General features: G+C 41.4%; 3 protein-coding genes across 8 annotated transcripts in view; all 3 read right to left on the reverse strand.

Annotated features, from left to right (window-relative positions):
- HOXC8 (homeobox C8) overlaps positions 1 to 10,937 on the reverse strand; it is a 159,851-nt gene extending 148,914 nt beyond the window's left edge. For all 6 annotated transcript variants that reach the window (XM_088661309.1, XM_088661307.1, XM_088661308.1 and 3 more), the window contains exons 1-2: positions 7,004 to 10,937; positions 55 to 5,324 (exon numbers count right to left, since the gene is read on the reverse strand). In XM_088661309.1, coding sequence (XP_088517435.1) covers positions 5,032 to 5,324; positions 7,004 to 7,439 — 729 coding nt within the window. In that variant the 5' untranslated portion in view covers positions 7,440 to 10,937 and the 3' untranslated portion in view covers positions 55 to 5,031. The remainder of the gene's footprint in view (positions 1 to 54; positions 5,325 to 7,003) is intronic.
- The window catches only part of HOXC4 (homeobox C4), an 80,161-nt gene that overhangs the window by 51,736 nt on the left and 9,077 nt on the right, over positions 1 to 19,348 (reverse strand). The gene's annotated exons all lie outside the window — the stretch shown is intronic.
- On the reverse strand, positions 14,108 to 17,672 carry HOXC9 (homeobox C9). Its single transcript, XM_035100227.3, has 2 exons — positions 16,848 to 17,672; positions 14,108 to 14,928 (listed from the first exon to the last, which is right to left on the reverse strand). Exons 1-2 carry the CDS (start codon positions 17,404 to 17,406, stop codon positions 14,675 to 14,677), a joined length of 813 nt encoding a protein of 270 aa, XP_034956118.1. The 5' UTR covers positions 17,407 to 17,672; the 3' UTR covers positions 14,108 to 14,674.

A 19,348-nucleotide genomic window follows, 5' to 3' on the forward strand; every position in this document is an offset into this window, starting at 1 on the left:
CAGAGAGAAAGAGAGAGAGAGAGAGAGAGCGCAAAATCACTTCCCCGACATTACCTTGGGAACTTTTTTCTTTCATTCATTCAGGTTATTCTCAACCTCTGCCTGAAAACTTAGGCCTCCAAACTTTTGGGGACGTGTGTGAAATATCATTTGTGTACATTTCCAAGTCTCGAATGGAAAAGTATTCTAAACCCCACCCACCTCCAACACATATACCCCCGCCCGCTTAATGGATGCATTATCATGTAACGGCTGCTGTGATTAGAATAATAAATTAAGAGAAAATGAGCAATATGCTCCAGTGCAGCTTTTTCGTGGATTTCTATTTTTCACAAATCACAAATGGAGATTTGAAGGAATTTTGATTGGCTAATAAAAAAAAATGCAGAATAGGATGATATTTCTTACTCCAGGCGGGTGGGTGAAACTCATTTCGGTAATATTGAAGTAATGATCATTTCCGAATCAGCCACTTTGTGAAGAGCGTTATCTTCTTTCAAATTACTTCGCCTCGTAAAAATGGCCTTTTCCCTGTCTCTTTTTTGTCTCCCTTTGGAAATTATGAAGTGATTACTATATATATATAGTAAATGCATGTCATCTAAAGATGTGACTTTGTTGTGTATTGACTATAAGCCATAATCATTTCCACCACCACCCCACCCCAAATGTAACAGCTTTGCCTAGCAATTCCAATAATTTAACTTCTAACCCTATGATAGATAACTATCGTTTGGGAGATTCCTTCAAATCAAACCACTTAAGAACATGGACTTAAATATGATGGATAGAGTGCAGATACAGCTCTTTTTTTCTTTTCTTTTTCTTTTTCTTTTTTGTTCTCTCTCACTCTCCCCCCCCCAGCGCCCTTTTAATTCCCTTATTTTGAAATTAAGTTTTCTCGCCTCTTCTTGAATCTACTTCAAATCTCTGTAAGAATAGTTTATCCGGCCACTTCCCGTTTGGGGACAAGAGATGGGTTGGAGCGGTTGTGCAGAGAATGATTCTCGAAAGGGAACACTGTGGACTTAGTTCACAAGATGATAAGATGCTCCCAAGCTTTGCTTTAAAATGGGTGGATCCACCACACTTTAAACTTCTGTAATCTGCTGTAGGAAAAGTCGCCATTATATTAGATATTACCAGGAGACAACCCAACTCAGAAGATGATTGATGATAGATAGATAGATAGATAGATAGATAGATAGATAGATAGATAGATAGATGTCTAAATCTCGCCTTAATGCAGGTCTGGCCTTCCCTTAGTTATGATGAGTAACACAATGGACTTACCTTTCTATTCCGCAGCCTCATAAAGTCTACACAATGGCAAAGCTTTATTGTCGGTCCCTTGCAATGAGCAGGCGGAATTGATGAAGTCTGGAGAGTGTCCACTCAAGAATAGCCATTTAATAATAATAGGCGTGTACACATCTATGCCTGGGCAAGAGCAGCGACTTGGTATTGTGGATTTGAATTCTATCAGCTGGTGCAAAAGTCTGCCTTTACTATGCATGTGTGTAGTACTGTACACAGTCAATCAAATGGTCCTCTCCCCCCCCCTCCGAAACACACTCCCAACTAGAATTTTGAAAAGAATCATAGGCACCCTACATTTATCACCGCAGAAGCCTGCATTATGCTCTAAAGGACGGTGCTTTTATGTTTAGAGAATATTGTTCCCCTGGACGCAACCTGCAGTCGACTTCTAACATTATGTCAGGTTCAACAGTTCCTTGTAGCATCCAAACAAGCACCTTCGGATAATGCACTGAATATTCCTGCATAGCCACTATCTTCTCCAAAACCCTAAACACAAATATGCAACACTCCAATGAAATAATCAAAAACGCTGAAGTAGGGACAAATGGATGCGACGTAAATAGACATCACACTGTCTTCCCCCATGGTACAATTGTTTTCTGCAATGGCCAGCACTTCTCTCTCCCTCTCTCTCTCTCTCTCTCTCTCTCTCTCTCTCTCTCTCTCTCTCTCTCTCTCTCTCTCTCTCTCTCCGCTCTCTTTCTTCAGTTATTTAAATATTTAAAGACTTCAATGTTAGTTTTTGGAAGTTAAGAATGTTCTCAGCCTCCCAGTATCTTTTCCAGATTCAGTTTACTAAGCCAGGATGTATTTTAGGAATCTTGCAATGCCTTATCTGGGGTATCAGTATAAACAACCTGTCCACTTTCATACCAAATACCATTGTGGGATGAAGTCCATTTCACCGCAGGCCAGATATAATAATATTATAGGAATACCACCTACTCACCCTCTCAATATTGTGTGTGTGTGCCTGTATATGTGTATGCACACACACACACACACACACACACACACAGTCTCTCTGCATGTGTGTGTGAGTAAGAAAGAGAGAAAATAAAATGTTTGCCAGTATTATTTTGTCAAGCAAAGTGTGTTTTGCTTACATTCACACAATGGAAAAATATTCAGGGTGTTCCTCCAGTTTGCTGATTGTGCTCCTGAACAAAGTATTTCTTATAAATAAATAAGTACAGCCCATCGCAAAGCCCCCCTTTTAATGTCTCCATTATGTCTCCTTCCGGTCGTTTCATAATGTAGATATGGACAGGGACGTGAGACACACGGAATCCTTCCAGCTAATTTCCGTCTTTGCACACTTTCACACACACACACACCACAAAATATTAGGTGTGAAATGGCGAACTATGACATTTTCAGTGGACAAATACTCGACCTGCCCCCCCCCCATCATAGCTGCCCAGTTATCCCTTTTTTAAAGGGAAATTCCCTTATGCTGAATAGGCTTCCTCGTGAGAAAAGGGAAAACTTGGCAGCTATGCCCCCCATGCCAGTGGAAGGAAGAGTGTCGCTGTTGATATGCTTTAAAAACGTAAGAAGCTAAAGAAAACCATTGTTATACTTTACAGCAAAGCAAGAAGTAATATATTAGTAGAGGTAGAAATTTGGAGGCTAGCAACAGAACGCAAAGCTTAGTTTAGACGAAGGTGGGGCTTGAATCTTTGTAACGCGTCTGTTAGGTGCAGGGCGAGCCATTGTATATTTAATGGGGCTTACTCCCCAGTAGGTGTCTTGAGGAGTTCAGCCTAAGAGATCTTCTCGTGTGAATTCATAGCACCAGCAGTGAACTGATGGTCATGGCAGAAGGAGTTTCGCCTCCTCTCTTTGTTTACCCAGTTGCTGTCTTGATGCTAATCCTTAAGTGACACCAAGTTCCACGGATCTCCGTGGCATTCCAGGCTTAAGGCTCTTAACCCTAGTCTGTGAACGTGTTAACGTAACGCCTCGTTTCTTTGGAAGTGAAAAGCCTGAGTCTTGGTTTTGAACTGTTAAGTAACTTGAACGTATGAATCGTCCACTGCCTTCTGCAAAGACCTCCTGAGTCAGTGGGTGTGGATTTAAAGAATTGGCAAACTGCTTAAGAAAGCCACAATCCTTTTCTTCCCCTCAATTTTTATTGTTTATTTACGTAATGACTCACGTATACAATACAAATCCACGGTCGCCAGAATTGGATTTCTGACAGAAATTGCTACATTCAGAGTTTTGAACACGCAGAGAACGATGGTTTACATAAAACAATGACAAGTGTGTATGTTTTTGTGTGTGTGAGAGAGAGTGTGTAATTCGAGCATGTTGCATTAACAGATAAGTCAAGACAAATAGATAACTATACATTCAGTGCAATTTAAGTCCTAAACTACATTATAAGCACAATAAAAGAATACAATACTGTGCGTTCTTATCTAGGCAGTTTCAGTTGTTGGGAATTATTTTTTTTCCAAGAGAAAATAAGCAGCAACATACGACAACAAAACCGCGTTACAAATACTTTCAAAGCATGACTCCTTCTATAGGTAGTGATAAGATACATTACAATGTGTTTTTTTGTATTTTTCTTTTTTTTCTTTTTCTTTTTCATTATTATTTTCTGCTACTTAGTAGCTTGCATTGGGGCAATACACAACTCCTCTTTAAAATGATTCGAACAAGTTTTTTGTTTTTTATTTTAAGTATGTGTAAGCCCCCACCTTGTTGCTAATAGATGATTATTGCAGGTTTCCCATTAGGTAGTATGTTAAGAATTTCGAGTGCTCACACGAGTAATATAGTAAACAACACCCAGAGAAATCATTAGGTGGTTCCGTGTCCTTCACAGCTATCCTAAGCACGTTTCCTCAAACGTAAGTCCCATTGATTTGGCTGGGGCTTCCTTCCAAGCCAAAATGCCTAATGCTATAGCTTTTTCCTGCCAAACCGCAGGGCGTATATAGGTAGACACAACATACAGATATATTCATAGATAACTAATAAGCATGTGGTGCTGTCTTCAGGCATGTGTCAAGCCTCCATCTTCCAAGAAGAAATTGTCCTTTAGTAGCTACTGATTGGCACAGCTAAAAGTTAAAAATAATAAATGGACCTTGGCATGGAAGGGCACATAGGTAGATAGGGATGTTTGTTTGTTTTAAAGTTAAGACTAAGCATAAAGCGTTTTCATACATTTCCTCCCTCCCTCCCTTTACCTTTTATATTATTAAACTTGGGGAGGTGGTTAAACCTGGTCGAGAAGAAATAGGAGTCCTTCCTATCCCAAATAAATATGTAAGATCCTTGTATTTGCTGACAACTAAAGCAAGGAGTAGAAGGGGGTGGGGTCACTGCTGCTGGTGGTGATGGCGAGGAGGTCCATTCGTCTGGAAATACATAGTGCTGGGTTTAGGACTGGATCTGTAAGCCAGACCTGTTCTATAGTTATTTCACCGGAAGCCAAACACACAAAAATGTTTTTGTTTTTTAAAAAGTTAAAATTATTATTATTATTTTTTTAAAAATGCTGCTATAAGGAAGGGGGGGAACTAAGGGAAGTCCTATGACAATAAAAAGGGGGAGCTACAACTCTTTTGACAGGTAGTTACTGTTGTGTGTGAGTCTCTCCATTCTATACTCTATAAAAGCGAATGACCGTCGTAAACATCTCGATTTATCATCTGCCATAAAACGAGGACTTCAAGGAGCTGAGAGAGATCAGTCCTTGCTTTCTTCTTTTTCCTCTTCTTCTTTTTCCTCTTCCTCGTTAGTTTCCTCCTCCGTCTTCTCCTCGTCCCTGGCTCCGGGGAGTTTATCCTTGTTGTTCTCTTTCTTCCATTTCATCCTCCTGTTCTGGAACCAGATCTTGACTTGCCTCTCTGTCAGTCCCAGGGCGTGAGAGACCTCTATACGCCGCTTCCGTGTCAAATAGGGGTTGAAGAGGAACTCCTTCTCTAGTTCCAAGGTCTGGTACCGGCTGTAAGTCTGCCTGCCACTGCGCCTTCCGGGAGCTGTTGAACAGGCAACAACAACAACAAATAACTTGTTAGGGTCTCTTCTCTCAGCTTTGATTCTGCCTTCATGTCTCCTAATGACAACAGACCACTTCCCACCCACCCACCCACTCCCCTCGCCACTGTCTGTCTCCCACCTCCTACAGCCCCTTCTAGCATTCCAACAGTCAAATGAAAGAAAACATATATTGAAATAAAATTACCTTAGGAATCGGAGTTCCAAGGCAGACCTCCTGCCATACATTCCTCCCCCTCCTCCTCCCCTGTCTGTGTGCAAAATTTACTTTTGACTTCCTAGTGCAAATGCACTTTTTTAAAAAAATACTTCCTTGTTTCTCGGTTTTCCTTAGTAACCCTCAGGATAGGTATTCCACTACAGTTTCTTTTAGTTTTAATTTTTTGGGGTGGGTGGGTATTTTGGACTCTGCTGCTGCTTTCTGTGTATCTACTTAGGGATCCATATGCATGGCTGTAGCAACATATATACAAACGTTGAAAAGGCACCCAAAGCCAACCCAGCAACAATAATTATAGTAAAAGACCACAGTGTGTATGTATTGTTATTTCTTACATACGAGGTTGTTGTTGTTGTTGTTGTTGTTTTTAAACAACAACAACCATCCCTCCCCCCCCCCATTTTGTTATTATCGAGATTTTTATTAGAGGCTTGCCTGGAAGTCAGAATCGTCAATCATAACAATAACTTCTAATATTCTGTCCCGTGTTATATGTCTGATTTGAAGCCTTTCTGAGACATCTTTACACAACTGTGTTTTAAAGAAGGGGCGTTATAGCTAAAGCTGTCCTTTAATTTCCCAGTTAAAAACAAGCAAACGAGCCTTCATGTGTTTTGAATTAAAAAGACTTCTGAGCCACATTCTAAGAGGGTGAAACTTGTGCTGAGCAGAGTATTAGAGAATTCTGTGGGCATTTTGGCACAGCTCCTTTCAGTAAAGTTACTTTTAATACAGCAATTTGTAGAGTCGTTACTACTACTGCTATTATTATTATTATTATTATCGTCATCATCATCATCACCGTCGTCATCACCATCATCTCTAAGTGTTCTTAAGTCTTTTCCTTAAAACAAAAATTTGTGAACAAAGTTGCCCTTCAAAGTTTACACTTTAAATATTAAAGATCTCTAGAAATATTCAAATGATCTGCAGCGATATTTTATTATTATTAAAGCTCACCTTTTAGCCCAAGACGTCAAGCAGTTAGGAAAAGCTATATGACATTTCTGGGGGGGGGGGACCCAGCGTATTATCAACATGCTAATAACCTCGTGGGAGCTGTATCTTACTGCTCTCCTCGAGGCAAGCTATTTTTAAAAAAGTTTTACTTTATTGTGATTTAAACCCAGAAATCGCCTTACTGCCTTTTAAAGCCAGCTACAGCCTTGTTTACTATATATATATATAGTATATAGTATATTAGTGTATATATATATATATATATATATATATATATATATATATATATATATATATATCTCCCCTCCCGAAACAGGAAGAAGAAACATTATTGCAACCAACCCTACTATTTATCTATCTGCCTTTGCCTGTCTCTCCAAAATTCAGATCCACCCCCCTTCTCTAAAACCCTTTCTTTCTTTCTCTGCTTAAATAGAAAAGAACACATTTAAGGAGGAAGAAGAAAAAAATGGTCCTAACCGTGAGGTCTCATCCATGGGAACATGAGACTGGGAGAAGAATTTTGATTTAAATGCCCTTGTCCCTCGCTAGAGTTACTGTTGGAAGAGGATTTACAGTCAGGATATTGTACCACGGCCGCCTCTTGCTGGGCACCATAAAGCGACTGCCTTGGTAGGGCTTCGTATCCATAGAATTTAGAAGCGTCTCCGTGGCACGCCAGGGCGCAAGGATTTTGCTGGTATCCAGAGTTGGAGATGCTGGAGGTTCCGTGGTGGAAGAACTCTTGGACGTGGTGTGAAGGGTGTTGGAAGCTGGGAGCCGTGGTGCCCGGACCGTACACGAGAGCATGGCTTCTGCTTACACTTTGTGGAAATCTGCAATCGTAGTAAGTTGGTTCCAGAGACTCGCCGCCTTTGTACTTGGAGAAAAGAGGATTTACAAAGTAGGAACTCATGGCTCTCGCATGAAAGGAAGAAGGAAACCAACCTTTTACCACCACCAAAAAAAAAAGTCTTTAATTCTATAAAGAGATCAGTGCTAAGGACTCTCGCTCTCGCGCTCTCTGGACTCTGCAAAGTCCTGGTTAGTGGCTGGTTGTGGCTTTTTTTTTTTTTTTAATGCGCGCGCTCTCTCGCTCTCTCAAAGACGTTTCATAGTGCCTGAGTGGGTATGGCTGCTTATGCCTAATGCTCTTGACTTCTCTTATATCCGTCGATAGGTAGAGCTCTCTCTCAGTTTCTCTTACTTCTTCCCTTCCCTTTAACACCACAGGCAAATTCCTCAAAATCCCGGTGGTGAGGCGCTCTCTCTCTCTCTTTCTTTCTCTCTCTCTCTCTTTCGCTTGCTCTCACACGCGATCTGGATTCATCAATCCACCACACCAAGACAGGCTAGGAAGAAAATGACAAGGAAATCGGGGGGTTCGTGGGGTGACGGGGAGGTGAAATAATCAGCCCTCAGAAGGAGGATAGGGGGAGAGAGAGAAAAACACACACACACACACATACACCCTCATATCTAGTGAATGGAGCAGGGTTATGAAAGGTGCGCAGTAATACCCTTAGGTGCACCTTCTCTCCCCCACCCCACCCCTATGCTACGGAGCCTCTTCACTTATCTGAGCAAATACATGCGCCGGCGAGGTCAATTTAGGTTACTTCAACAGGTAATAGGTATAAAACGCCAACCCGGATCAATTTTTGGGGGGAGGGGCAGAAAAAAAACACCGGATAGCTTTAGGAGGCCATATTACGATGACAATCAAGGGGGAACCCCCCCCCGTCCAAAACTCAACCCCCTCCCCAACTCTAGCAATGGAACTGTCCTTATTTATGTGTCTGTCACTCTTAGGGGGTGTTATGATTAGCGGGGGGGGGAACAAACCCCTCGTTTAAAACACACAGAGAGAGACTGAGAGAAAGAACATAGGGAGCCTAGAGTATCTCAGCTGGCTATGAATGCCCTTTGTATGTATTTTTTGTGTGTGTGTGTGTGTGCCTTTTAAACAAATAAAGATTGTAGAAAGAATATGATTATATTTTCTTTTTTTGTCTTTGGACCAATGGTTCGATCTTGCCATCTGAAAATAATTGGAAGGCGTCACTTGAAGGAAATAAGTATACCCTGCCCACAGGAAATGTCTCGTCCAAGTAGTTGGGAAAGTGGGGCGGAGGGAGATTGAAGGTCCACAGGATATGAAGGGTTTCCTGGGTTGTTGTTTTTTGTGTGTGTGGCAGAATGTAGGATCTATCTACCTGCCCCCGTCGCTTTTACCAAATGGTGGGTAATCGTTCGCATGTCTTATGCATGTAGTCGTATGTAGTATCCATGTATTGCAAACATCTCTCCTGCCCCCATGTACTTTCTCCATTCCAGAGTGACCATTGGCTGAATACTTTCGGTTGTGAGGCTGCTTTTTTTTTTACGACTGCCTTAAAGAACCCAGGCTATTAAAACAGAAGCATAAAACCAGCAGCTTTCCCCTCCTTCTAAACTTTGCAAATTAATATTTCCTGGGCTGGTTTCTTTCTTTGCGAGGCTGGGAGGAGGAGGGGGGAAGCTTCTTAAATAAGAGACAAGAATCAGGCACACTTCTATAAATTAGCTGTTCCCATGGCCCTTTCATAAACTCATCAGCAACCCCCTTCTCCCCTCTCAAAATCTCTTCTTGGGTTTCTCTTTCTCCCTCCCCCTCCCTTTCCCCAGAAAATGGCAAGTAAATGAATTTCAGAGGGTGGAGAAAACCAGAATTGAGGAAATCCCAACTGTTCTAATGTGTACAAAACCGTAAAACACTCTTGGAAACACATCCATGGACATATTTTGCCCCCCCCTTTGTTAACTTATATAGCCTGACTTCTTACTTTCCTTTGTCTAATTTCAACAACAAAAGTCTGTTGCCAGGTTGTAATTTCTCCCCTCTCCCAACAAAGGCTTACTTACTATGAGGAGGGCAAGACTTAACCAAGGCTTACCAAATAAAATAAATAGATTCTTCTTTCTTTCTTTCCAACACATGTAACAACTGAATGGGTTAGACCTTAGCTTAATTGGCAGATACGGCTCAGAGTCAATAGAATTCTTGCTCAAGGACAGTGATCAATATTGCTTTCCAGTTTTAAAATTCCAGTGGCCAAACCTTCCCCTTATTGAAATGTGTTTAGTGTCAGGATATGTAAATTCAGGTTTTACGGTACATGTTCTTGAACATTTTTAAGCAGCTGATGGGAAGGCAGAAAGTTGGTGAAATGTTTTCCAACATCATCCACCATGCAGATCTTTTCAAAAAATAATTGAAAAATAGCATTTGCAACTGAACTAGGGCATAAAGGAAGAAAATACAGATGTTTGTGATGTTCTGAGAGTTAACAGGAGAAAATGCAGCGAAGAGATCGATAATATTCATGTAGAAAAGTATTTTGATTCAATTCTGCTAGATACAATTCTTTTATTGGAAGAAAACCATCATTTTGTCATATAAGATGCATAGAAAACGCCACGCTTCTTGTTCATGGTGGAGTTTTACATGTATATGTGTGTGTGTGCATGCAAACAACAATATTTCATAACTAGCTTGGTATAACCGATTGTGTTGTCCATTGTGGTTTTTATCTTTATTTTCAAAATGTAATGTTCTTATTCCATACACAAAACACGTCTGCTACTTAAAATGTGATTGCTTTTCTTAATTCAACTGTATCTTGACTTTAATAAAGAAAAACACATAAAATATATTTTTCTGGCAGAGGATTGATATATTTGACAAGCTGTCGATGAACTGAATATTCCTTTTCTCACTGCATATGTGTATTGCGTCTATGATTGTGGAGAGCTATGCAAATCCAATTTCAACGTTTATTTTATCTAAAAGATTCAGTTAAATAAGAAAAAGCCTGTTTCTGCTCCAACCCAGAATTGACATTATTTTGTAAACCATAGCCGGGAGTCGCAGGTGAGAGGTGTTGTATATACTTATTTGTTGAGGTCTGTTTTTCTTACAATCTCTAAGAGAGGCCTAAAGGTGCGAACTGCAGGCTTTGTAAGTAAATCAGCTAATCGCTTCTAAGATTGAGCAACAGCGCCATCTTGCGCCAGCTCTCCCCAAAGCACGCGCTTTCAAAACATAACCTTTCAGTTACAAAAACAAAACAAAAAACAAAACAAAAAGAAAAAAGAAATGGAGAAAGACCTCGCATCATCAATCACCGCGCTCTTTTTACAACCCCCATTTCCCCCCCAGTACATGAATCCACTTATGTCCAAAAGGAAACAAAAACGAAACAAAATCTGATTTTACATAATGTGGGGTGAATAAAAACATATCGAATGTGATGATCAAGATGTGCATCCATCATTCAGTCAATAAGGGACCGAAATCAGATTTTGGTGATTATATATAATTGTGTGTGTGTTGTAATAATGGCAGCACATTTCCCCATTTTTCATGTTTTCCCCTCCCTCCACAAACCCTAAAAATACCCATCACCATAACAACGACAACAGTGCACACACATGCGCGTGCACATGGACATACAATCCATACCCAAGCAAAATGCAGCAGCTTCTATAATCTCTCCTGCTAACCTCCCCCACCTCACAGCGCTCCCTGTTTTAAAAGACACCCCCGCGTGCCCCCTAGCTCTCCTTCCTCTGCCAAGGATGGGGGGCTATAATGGGGTGTATGCATGTGTGTGTGCGCGTCTGTTGTTTGTTGCTGGTAGACAAAACATTCCAATAATCCGGTTTCAAAGAGAAGAGCACCCACCTTATTTAAACCATAAAACAATTAAGGCCAGACGTCTAGCCGGTTCTGTGGTCCTGTTTTGTTCACTTCTATTCAGTGCACCCAGCAGTGAGACAAACAGAGTTGTAAAACTGGCATTTTTGGGCTGCGGAAATGTACCTATGGGGTTGCTTTCAAAGCTGCTGTATCCTGTCCTTTTTGTGTCGACTACAAAGGAGACGTTTTTTAAGCTGAAGATGAGAGCACTTTCTGTTTCACACACATATACATTACAGGATAGATGGATGGATGGATAGATAGATGGATAGATAGATAGATAGATAGATAGATAGATAGATAGATAGATAGATAGATAGATAGATAGAGTGTGCATAAACACACAAATATGAAGAATTCACAGAGAAGGTATCTGCAGGGAAAAAGGTGGTCTTGCTGGAATCTTGCCCTTGTTTAAAAATAATGCGCTAACCACGCCTGGAAGCCTGGACTGCATTTGAAACACAAATCAACGATTTTGATCTTCTCCACTGCTAAGGCTACAATCCTATGCACATTTACTTGAGAGCAAGCGTCATTGTGTTCAATGGGAGCTGACTTTTGAGTAAACTTGCAAAGAGCCGGAGGACTCTATCTGACTCTGAAATGTGTGTGTGTGTGTGTGTGTGTGTGTGTGTGTGTGTGTGTGTTTACACACATACAAATGTCACACAACACACACACACACACACACACACACACCAAGCATCATCCTGGATTTTTGGCAGAAGACTTGCACATGAACTATAACTGTATTCTTCCATTAAAACCCGCACACAAAGCAAGCCAGAAGAAAGCACTAGGAGGCGGGGAGGGGGAGAGAGAACAACAGTCTTATGGAGACAAAGGAAGCATAACTTACATTCTTTTCGTCCCCATTAGCTCCAATGGGAGTTCAGCCCTGCTGAAGTCTGTCAGGGTAGGGGTGGGGTGAGGGAGGGAGGGAGGAAGAAAGGTGAAAGAGACTGCATCTTTAGTAATCTTGAAAATGAGGTCTGGTGGAATTGGAAGGTTCTACAAGCATGGTGAAGGATCAAAGTTAATAAAACGGCCTCTCGGTGGGCCGCAGGTCTGTCACCGAGGTGGTGGTAGACAGAAAGAGAGAAAGAAATGAAGAGAGAGGGGGGGTATTATGGAGATTGTTTCCTTTTTGTTCCACCTCACCACAAACGCACAAATCTAAAAACAATTGCCATAGAAGTTATCGTTATTATTATCATGATTGCTGCTCGGGAAGCTTAAAAAGTGGGAAAATACTAAACGACCATCACTGTGTGGAAGGTTGGCTTTTAGCAATGTTCTTGCAGCTCCTGAATGTCTGTGTCCCCCACCCCCCCACCCCCGACTGTATCTTGAAGAACATCAGCGGATGAAGGCTAAAACAGATTTTGTTAGCGATTCTCTTCCGCCCATCAGTGTGTGTGTGTGTGTGTGTGTGTGTGTGTGTGTAAAAGCTCCTTTCGCCTTCCTAAGTAAGCAAATAAATAAATAAATAAATGAAGCCACAAACCGGTATCTAATGAAACGAAAAGGCAGAAGCTTTGCAAAAGAAATGTTTTATGACATCAGCGGGGATAATGGCTTCCAGATTTTGTATTTATTTATTCGTTCGTTCGTTCCTTGAGAAGGTTGGATCCGGCTGGGCAAACCCCAAGCCGCGATTTCCCTACCCGGCCTCCATCCCCCCCCCACTATCTGTTTATCATTAGAAAGATTAAAACAGTGCTGGACTCATTTCATTAAAGAAAGAGACCTCATAACAAGTTGTTATGCTGAGACATCTCCTGCCTCCTCATTTGTTATCCCTTGGTCTTTCATTTAGCAAGCTTTGGAAAGGACCTTCGGAAACATCCATTCGTAGGGGAGGATAAAATGGACTCTTAAAAAAAAAAAAAGCAAAACGAAAATCCCTTGCCTCCCCCCACCCTCCATCCACCTCGTGTCACTTAACTCGTCCTTACGCAGTGCAAACAATCTGATTTTTTAACACTCACAGATTTGCCTTCTGCTAGCCTGTGGAAGTGAAGGAAAGCGTTTTGTCCAGAAACTTGTTTCTTTACAGAGGGGCTGGAAGGAGAATCTTCCAGTCCTCAACTGCACTTCTTAATCCCTAAAAATAAAATTAAAAAACCCTTCTTTTGGCGTAAACTATTATCATCTCCTAATTTCCATCCTTTCCTATCTGCACTAATGCGAACAAACCATTGACTGTTGCTTTCTTGATACATCACACCCGAAAGTAATAAGATGACTGGGCCCCCAAGCAACACAGTAACGTATTTTTGACACTTAATTGATAATCCCAAAGAGTTCTAATACTCTTGTCTCCGATAGATAACAAAAGGTAAGAATGTTGCATGAACAACTACTGCTCACACGTATTTAATCTCGTACATATAGTTTGATTGCCCGAGGCCATAAATTAGTACAATTAATTACCCTAGACTAAAATGTGCAGTACACACTCACCCTTACCCAAATGTCTCTTTTTATGAGACTACCACTATATAGACGTACAGATATAGATATATGGAATCGGGGGCGGGAGGGAAGAGAGAGAGAGAGAGAAAGAGAAAGAGAAAGAGATTGGGGGGGGGGAGTATGTTGTGAGCGGAAGCTCTATTATTTTACTATCCTATCGGACTTCCTGAAAGAGGGCATTTTCCCAACAGTTTTCTCCCTCTCTTCCAGGGGCGTATTTTCCGAAGTTATGTCTTTAAGAATTCAAGGCAAGGTTTGCAATCCATGTGCAAGTTTGGGGGGTGGGTGGGTAAGGTGTGATTTCTCCAAGAGAGTTTAAAAGATAATAATAATAATAAAAAAGACACCTCGACTATCAAAGGTTGGTTTTTCTCCTCTTTTTTTGTGACGTTAGGTATATATTTACAGAGAGCTGCTCTACTATAGCAAAACATAACAGCATTACAGAACGGTTCTGTGACAATCATAGAAGACACAAATAAGTACACCAGAAACGTTGAACACGATGACAGAAACATTGTTTGAGCAATCACCCCCTCTTTTTTCCCCTCTTTCTTCTTCTTCCCCCCACCTTTCCTTTCCTTTTGTACAAAATATGCAGCCACGACGTCATGAAATAATAATAATAATTAAAAACAAACAAACCACTGGATAAATTTAACTTACGAAATAAAATACTTTTTTAAAAAAATTCAAGTACTTTGCTGTTTTCTGAAAAGAAAAGGAAATGTTTATTTTTAGTTGTATTTTTTTAATTTTTTTTCTTATAAAAGCACTCTTTTATGTCTTTTGCTCCAGAATGGTTGCTGTGTTTAACTAATTCTAAACACTCATCAGCACACGGAAAAAAGTCAGAAACACTTCGAACCCCAAGGAAGGAAGAGCCAGCGCCTCGGTTTCTCCATTGACTTGGAGAGACTCGGCCAATTTCACTGCTGCTGCTCTTTACTAGTATCGGTTTTCTCCTTGTTCATTTTCTTCATTTTCATTCGCCTGTTCTGAAACCAGATTTTGACCTGGCGCTCCGTGAGATTAAGAACCCTGGCCACTTCATAACGGCGGTCCCGTGTTAGGTACATATTGAACAAAAACTCCTTTTCCAATTCCAGCGTTTGATACTTCGTGTAAGGACATCTTTTCTTCCTTGTAGAACGCGCATGAATCCAATTTGCCACGGGATTGTCTGGAAAAGAAACAGTTCGGCAGTTTAAACATATGTTTGTGTGTATGTGTAAATATATACCAGTAACTGAAGTTGGTGGACCCCACAGATCCAGATACATCCATTTATTATTCTTCTGGGTTTGTTTTTTTAAAAAAGTCCCCTCTGTTTGGCAGCATGATCCGATCAAATCTGAAGTGACCTTCAGGATAGTTTAAGGGCGTGTGTATTCTTTTATAGAACATGCACTGCACATCAACGTTAACGGCAATGAGACAGTTCTCAATGATTTCTGGTGGAACAAGTTTGCATTCTGCTTCCGACTGTTATACTGTTTTCAGCTAAGCTATCTGTTGTCTCCAGCATGTTGCAGTTTAAAAGAAAAACTGGAGCAATGAGTTTAATAATAACAATAATACTATACTCCTGCACATGAACACTAGTAGGAGTAATCCAAGAACACAGTAATAAAGAGTCAAAATTCACACCACTTCACAGGCCCATAAACTCTGTTTACAACCATTACTCTCCAACCCCCTCTCTATAACCTTCCCACTGATGGAACTGCTGGCATTTTTTTTTAATATCTTGAGAATGCCCCAGGATAAGCCTACTGACTCCAAGAAAAATATTTCCCCCTCTCAATCCCAAAGCACCTTATTTTATACTAAACCTCCTTCTATCGTTGTTAGGGGGAAGTCATAACTTAGACTTCCTCTTTTTGAGAGGTTTGGAGTCAGTAAATATGCTCCTGATTCAAGGCTACTTAAACAACTTCCCTAGCTGCATTCTCTCCATAGCACTGTGTACACACATATGCACACACAAAGCGCACATACTTCTGCCTCTGTGCTGACATGGCACAAAGACACAGAAGTTACCAGGATTAATCTGCACCAACATTTGATCAGATTGTTAGGCCCGAAGGCTTTGTAAACACCTGGCATGGGTATGATATTGTGCTGTGTGTGCATGTGAGCGTCTCTGTGTATATGAATAAAAAATGATGCACAGAGACATCCAGAATATACACACAAATTCCTGGCATGAAGTTGGCTGGAGATCCATATATTTTGCATGCTGTTCTTTGACTCCTCATTGCCCAGAAACAATCACCCACACTTAAATGGCATATGGCCACTAGGAAGTGAACATTTTACTGTGCAGAAGAATTATTACTTTTTAAACTAGCAATGCACAAATCCTTGGGATGCCCCAGATCTGCTCTTTTGTCAGTGTTCAAGGGCGTTTATTCTTTTGCTCCTTTCCCTAGCACGTTGAACTGTATAACCCTCACCAAAAAATGTAAGTGGTCCACTGTTCTTTCAAAAGATCCCTCTCCTCCATTTATTAAATTATAGCTGGTTATTTACCCTTCTCCTAGTCCAAATCTTTTGCTTTTCATAATTTGCACTCATTTTCTCCTTCTCTCCCACCACTACCAGCCAGGGCATGCTCTTTTGCCTTGATGCAAAGATTTTATGAATCATGCCTGCCGACCTCCCTTTGAAAATAAAGAAATACATATCCATGTTATTTTCCCTCCCACATGCCCAAACTATTTCGCTAGCCAGACCCGTTCCTCGAAAAGTACGAACGAGGGAGGGCAAAGAAGGGAGGGCATGAGAGAGGTTATGAATATTTTATCAAACAAGTGGATTCTCCAAAGTGAGGAAACAAAATAATAACGATCATCATCACCATCACCACAGAAGAGATCCCCCAACTCCCTTCTCCTCCCGCCCCTCTTTCCCCTAAACCAAACAAACTACAAGCTGCCCTTATGATCTTCTAAGTCAGGTTTTTAAGCCTGTCCAGTTGGAGTTTTCAAGGCATGGATGCCAAGAATTCTAAACAGCAAGGTAATTTCTTTTTATTGAGTACTGTGCAGGAGGGCTGTAATGCCTTCCCGGTTGTAAACAAGAATGACTTCGACTTACTAGGGTCCAATTCGGTCTTTTCTTCTTTGTGTTTGTTGGAAGCGATGGCCTCAGATTCCGGGGAGGGAATAGTCTGCGGGGTTCTGTCCCTGAGATCTCCCGGGGATCCGTACATATAATCCGGATAACTACGTCCATCCACCGGTCCGCAGTCCCTGCGGCCGTGGAAGGCGTCGGGCTTAAGCCCGTAGTGCCGGCTGCTGGTTGGAAAACCTGGGAAAGAGACAGCGCCGGAGATAGGCTCCAGCCAAGTGCGCATATATCTGGTGTCAGTTCCAATGTGAGGCTGGTGGGTGTACGGGTGGTAGACCACGGACGACTGGGAATGCACGGGAGCCCACGAAGTAGTAAAAACGGCCGGTTTGGGGGCAAAGCTGCAGGATGGAAAATCTGCACACTCCGGTACTAGTCCTGAAGGTCTAGCGGCTGCAGGGTGAGAGCCAGTAGCTGGGAACCTTGATGCCAACAGTTCTTCGCTTTCATGACTAATCAAGGAATCTACATAATAGTTGCTTATGGGACCAGAAGCCGACATTGTTCCCCCCTCTTTTACATTCATAAGATTATTGTATGAACTGTATGTGTACTTTTTATCTTCTCATAGAACAATCAGGGCAGGTAATTATTTTTTCAGCCTTTCCTAGTTTGTCATTGGCTCCCAGCTCTCACGTGATTGTATTTACCCAAAAATACAGTGTAGATCAATCCGCAGGTCTTTTTTTTCCCCCTTTCCCCTTCCCCTCTTACTATTTTTTTCTTAAATAGCGCCTATGCGTCTTGGGTTTTCATAAAACTCTTGAAATAATGCAGTTATTAGCAGCGGTTGGTTCTTACGTGCCATTAGCTGAAAGGCGACTCCCTCGCTCGCCGGCTCGCTCGCTCTGCGACTTGGCTTTTCCATAGCCCTGGTATTAATGAGCCTGCAAGGTATCTGGTGTAGCAAGGTATCACAGGAACTATTTCTTGACGCAATTTGTCTCTGTCTGGTCTCTTTGCTTCTACAGCTTGTATTCTATAATGGATACATTACATGGAATATCTTTAAAGTGGGAGGGGGTCGGTTCAAGGTCCTAGCAGAGTTGCACTGCCGGTTCACCCCCTCTTCAGCGCCAGCCCATGAATGGCTATGGGCATTATATATTTTTTCCCTTTTTTTGCCTGATTACAGGACCTTTTGTCATTTGTACTAGGAGGCATATTCGTCAGCTTATTTAGCAGCAAAAAATCTTGGGGTCGTGTACTCTGACTTTACATCTATCTAGATATAAATAGATAGCTAAATATAGACAGATATTTCTATGTATATGTATATCTATGTGTGTGTATGAGTGTGCATGTATTTGTAAGTTTGTGTGTGTGTGTATTTATGTGTGTATGTGTGTACACACACACACACACACACACGAGATAACTATCTTCTGGGAGGGACAAGATGACCTTGTAAAGCATGAGTGGAAAATAATAACAAAAAATGTGTCTCTCATCTTTGTACTCTCTGAGAGGCTACATTATTCGGCAAGTAGCCGTGGATGTTTTTATGTCCTTCAATAAAATTTTTACGAGGATCATTTGATTGTTCATAAATGTGTCGTTCATTAAATAAAACTGTACGAGTAAGTTTCACTTATAAGGCATAGCTGGGAGTGAGGGACTTTTTGTATGTTCAGAGACCAAGCCAGGGTGTAGGGTGTTTCTTTCTCTTTTTTTCAAGTATGGTCTGATTTCTTGGTTTTATTGCTGTGCTTATTATTATTATTATTTAAACAATGTCATTGGAACTTTTTTGTTTACCAAACCGTCTGCAGAACTTCACTGGAAGATGTGTGTGATATGTGCGTTGTGCTTTAATAATAACCTTTGCTTGGGAGAGTGAGTAGTAGGTAAAAGAGCTTGTGCCCTTAGAGGTCTGGAAGGATGGCGCTGGTCGCTTGTTTTGGGAGAAGAAATCTGCAAAAGGATTACACACACACCCCGAAAAAAAAACTGCAACAAGAATAGCAACATCATCAATAACAGCAGCAGCAACAACAACAATAATAACAACAAGAAGAGATGGATTATTATTTTTACATTGACGAAGAGGACTCAAGATTTCCCATGTAATAGCAGCAGAGGCGGCTTGGAGGTGCGGTAAATTTGCAACAAAAGGTGGGGGGAAGGCACAAGAAAGTGTATGCAGGGAAGGTTATGGAGGTTCCAGGGAGAGACAGAGAGAGAGAAAGGCAGAGGGCAGAGAAGGAGAGATGAGGGGGCATGTGCCCCTGAGGGATGCAGTATCCATCAGTGACATTACACTCGACACAGAGTGTGCAGGTCCCCCTACACACACACACACACACACACACACACACACACACACACACACACACACACGAGCAGGAGTGGGTTTATTTTAGGCACCTTGCTTGGAAAATCTGAAGAGTAGGGAGAAGGAAGGAGACACAGTCAAATCCTTGCAGAAATCTCTCCCGTTGAAAAAAAAGGACTCTGGAGAAGTTCCT

This window comes from Zootoca vivipara, chromosome 2 (assembly GCF_965207765.1).
Source record: "Zootoca vivipara chromosome 2, rZooViv2.hap1.1, whole genome shotgun sequence".
Lineage (NCBI taxonomy): Eukaryota > Metazoa > Chordata > Lepidosauria > Squamata > Lacertidae > Zootoca > Zootoca vivipara.

What these genes read in the sequence shown, in the direction of transcription:
- HOXC9 (XM_035100227.3), bottom strand. Translation starts at nt 17,406, where the DNA reads ATGAATGTAAAAGAGGGGGGAACAATGTCGGCTTCTGGTCCCATAAGC. An exon ending in AAAGACCGAATTGGACCCTA is followed by an intron (nt 14,929 to 16,847) that starts GTAAGTCGAAGT and finishes TTTCTTTTCCAG; the next exon opens with ACAATCCCGTGGCAAATTGG.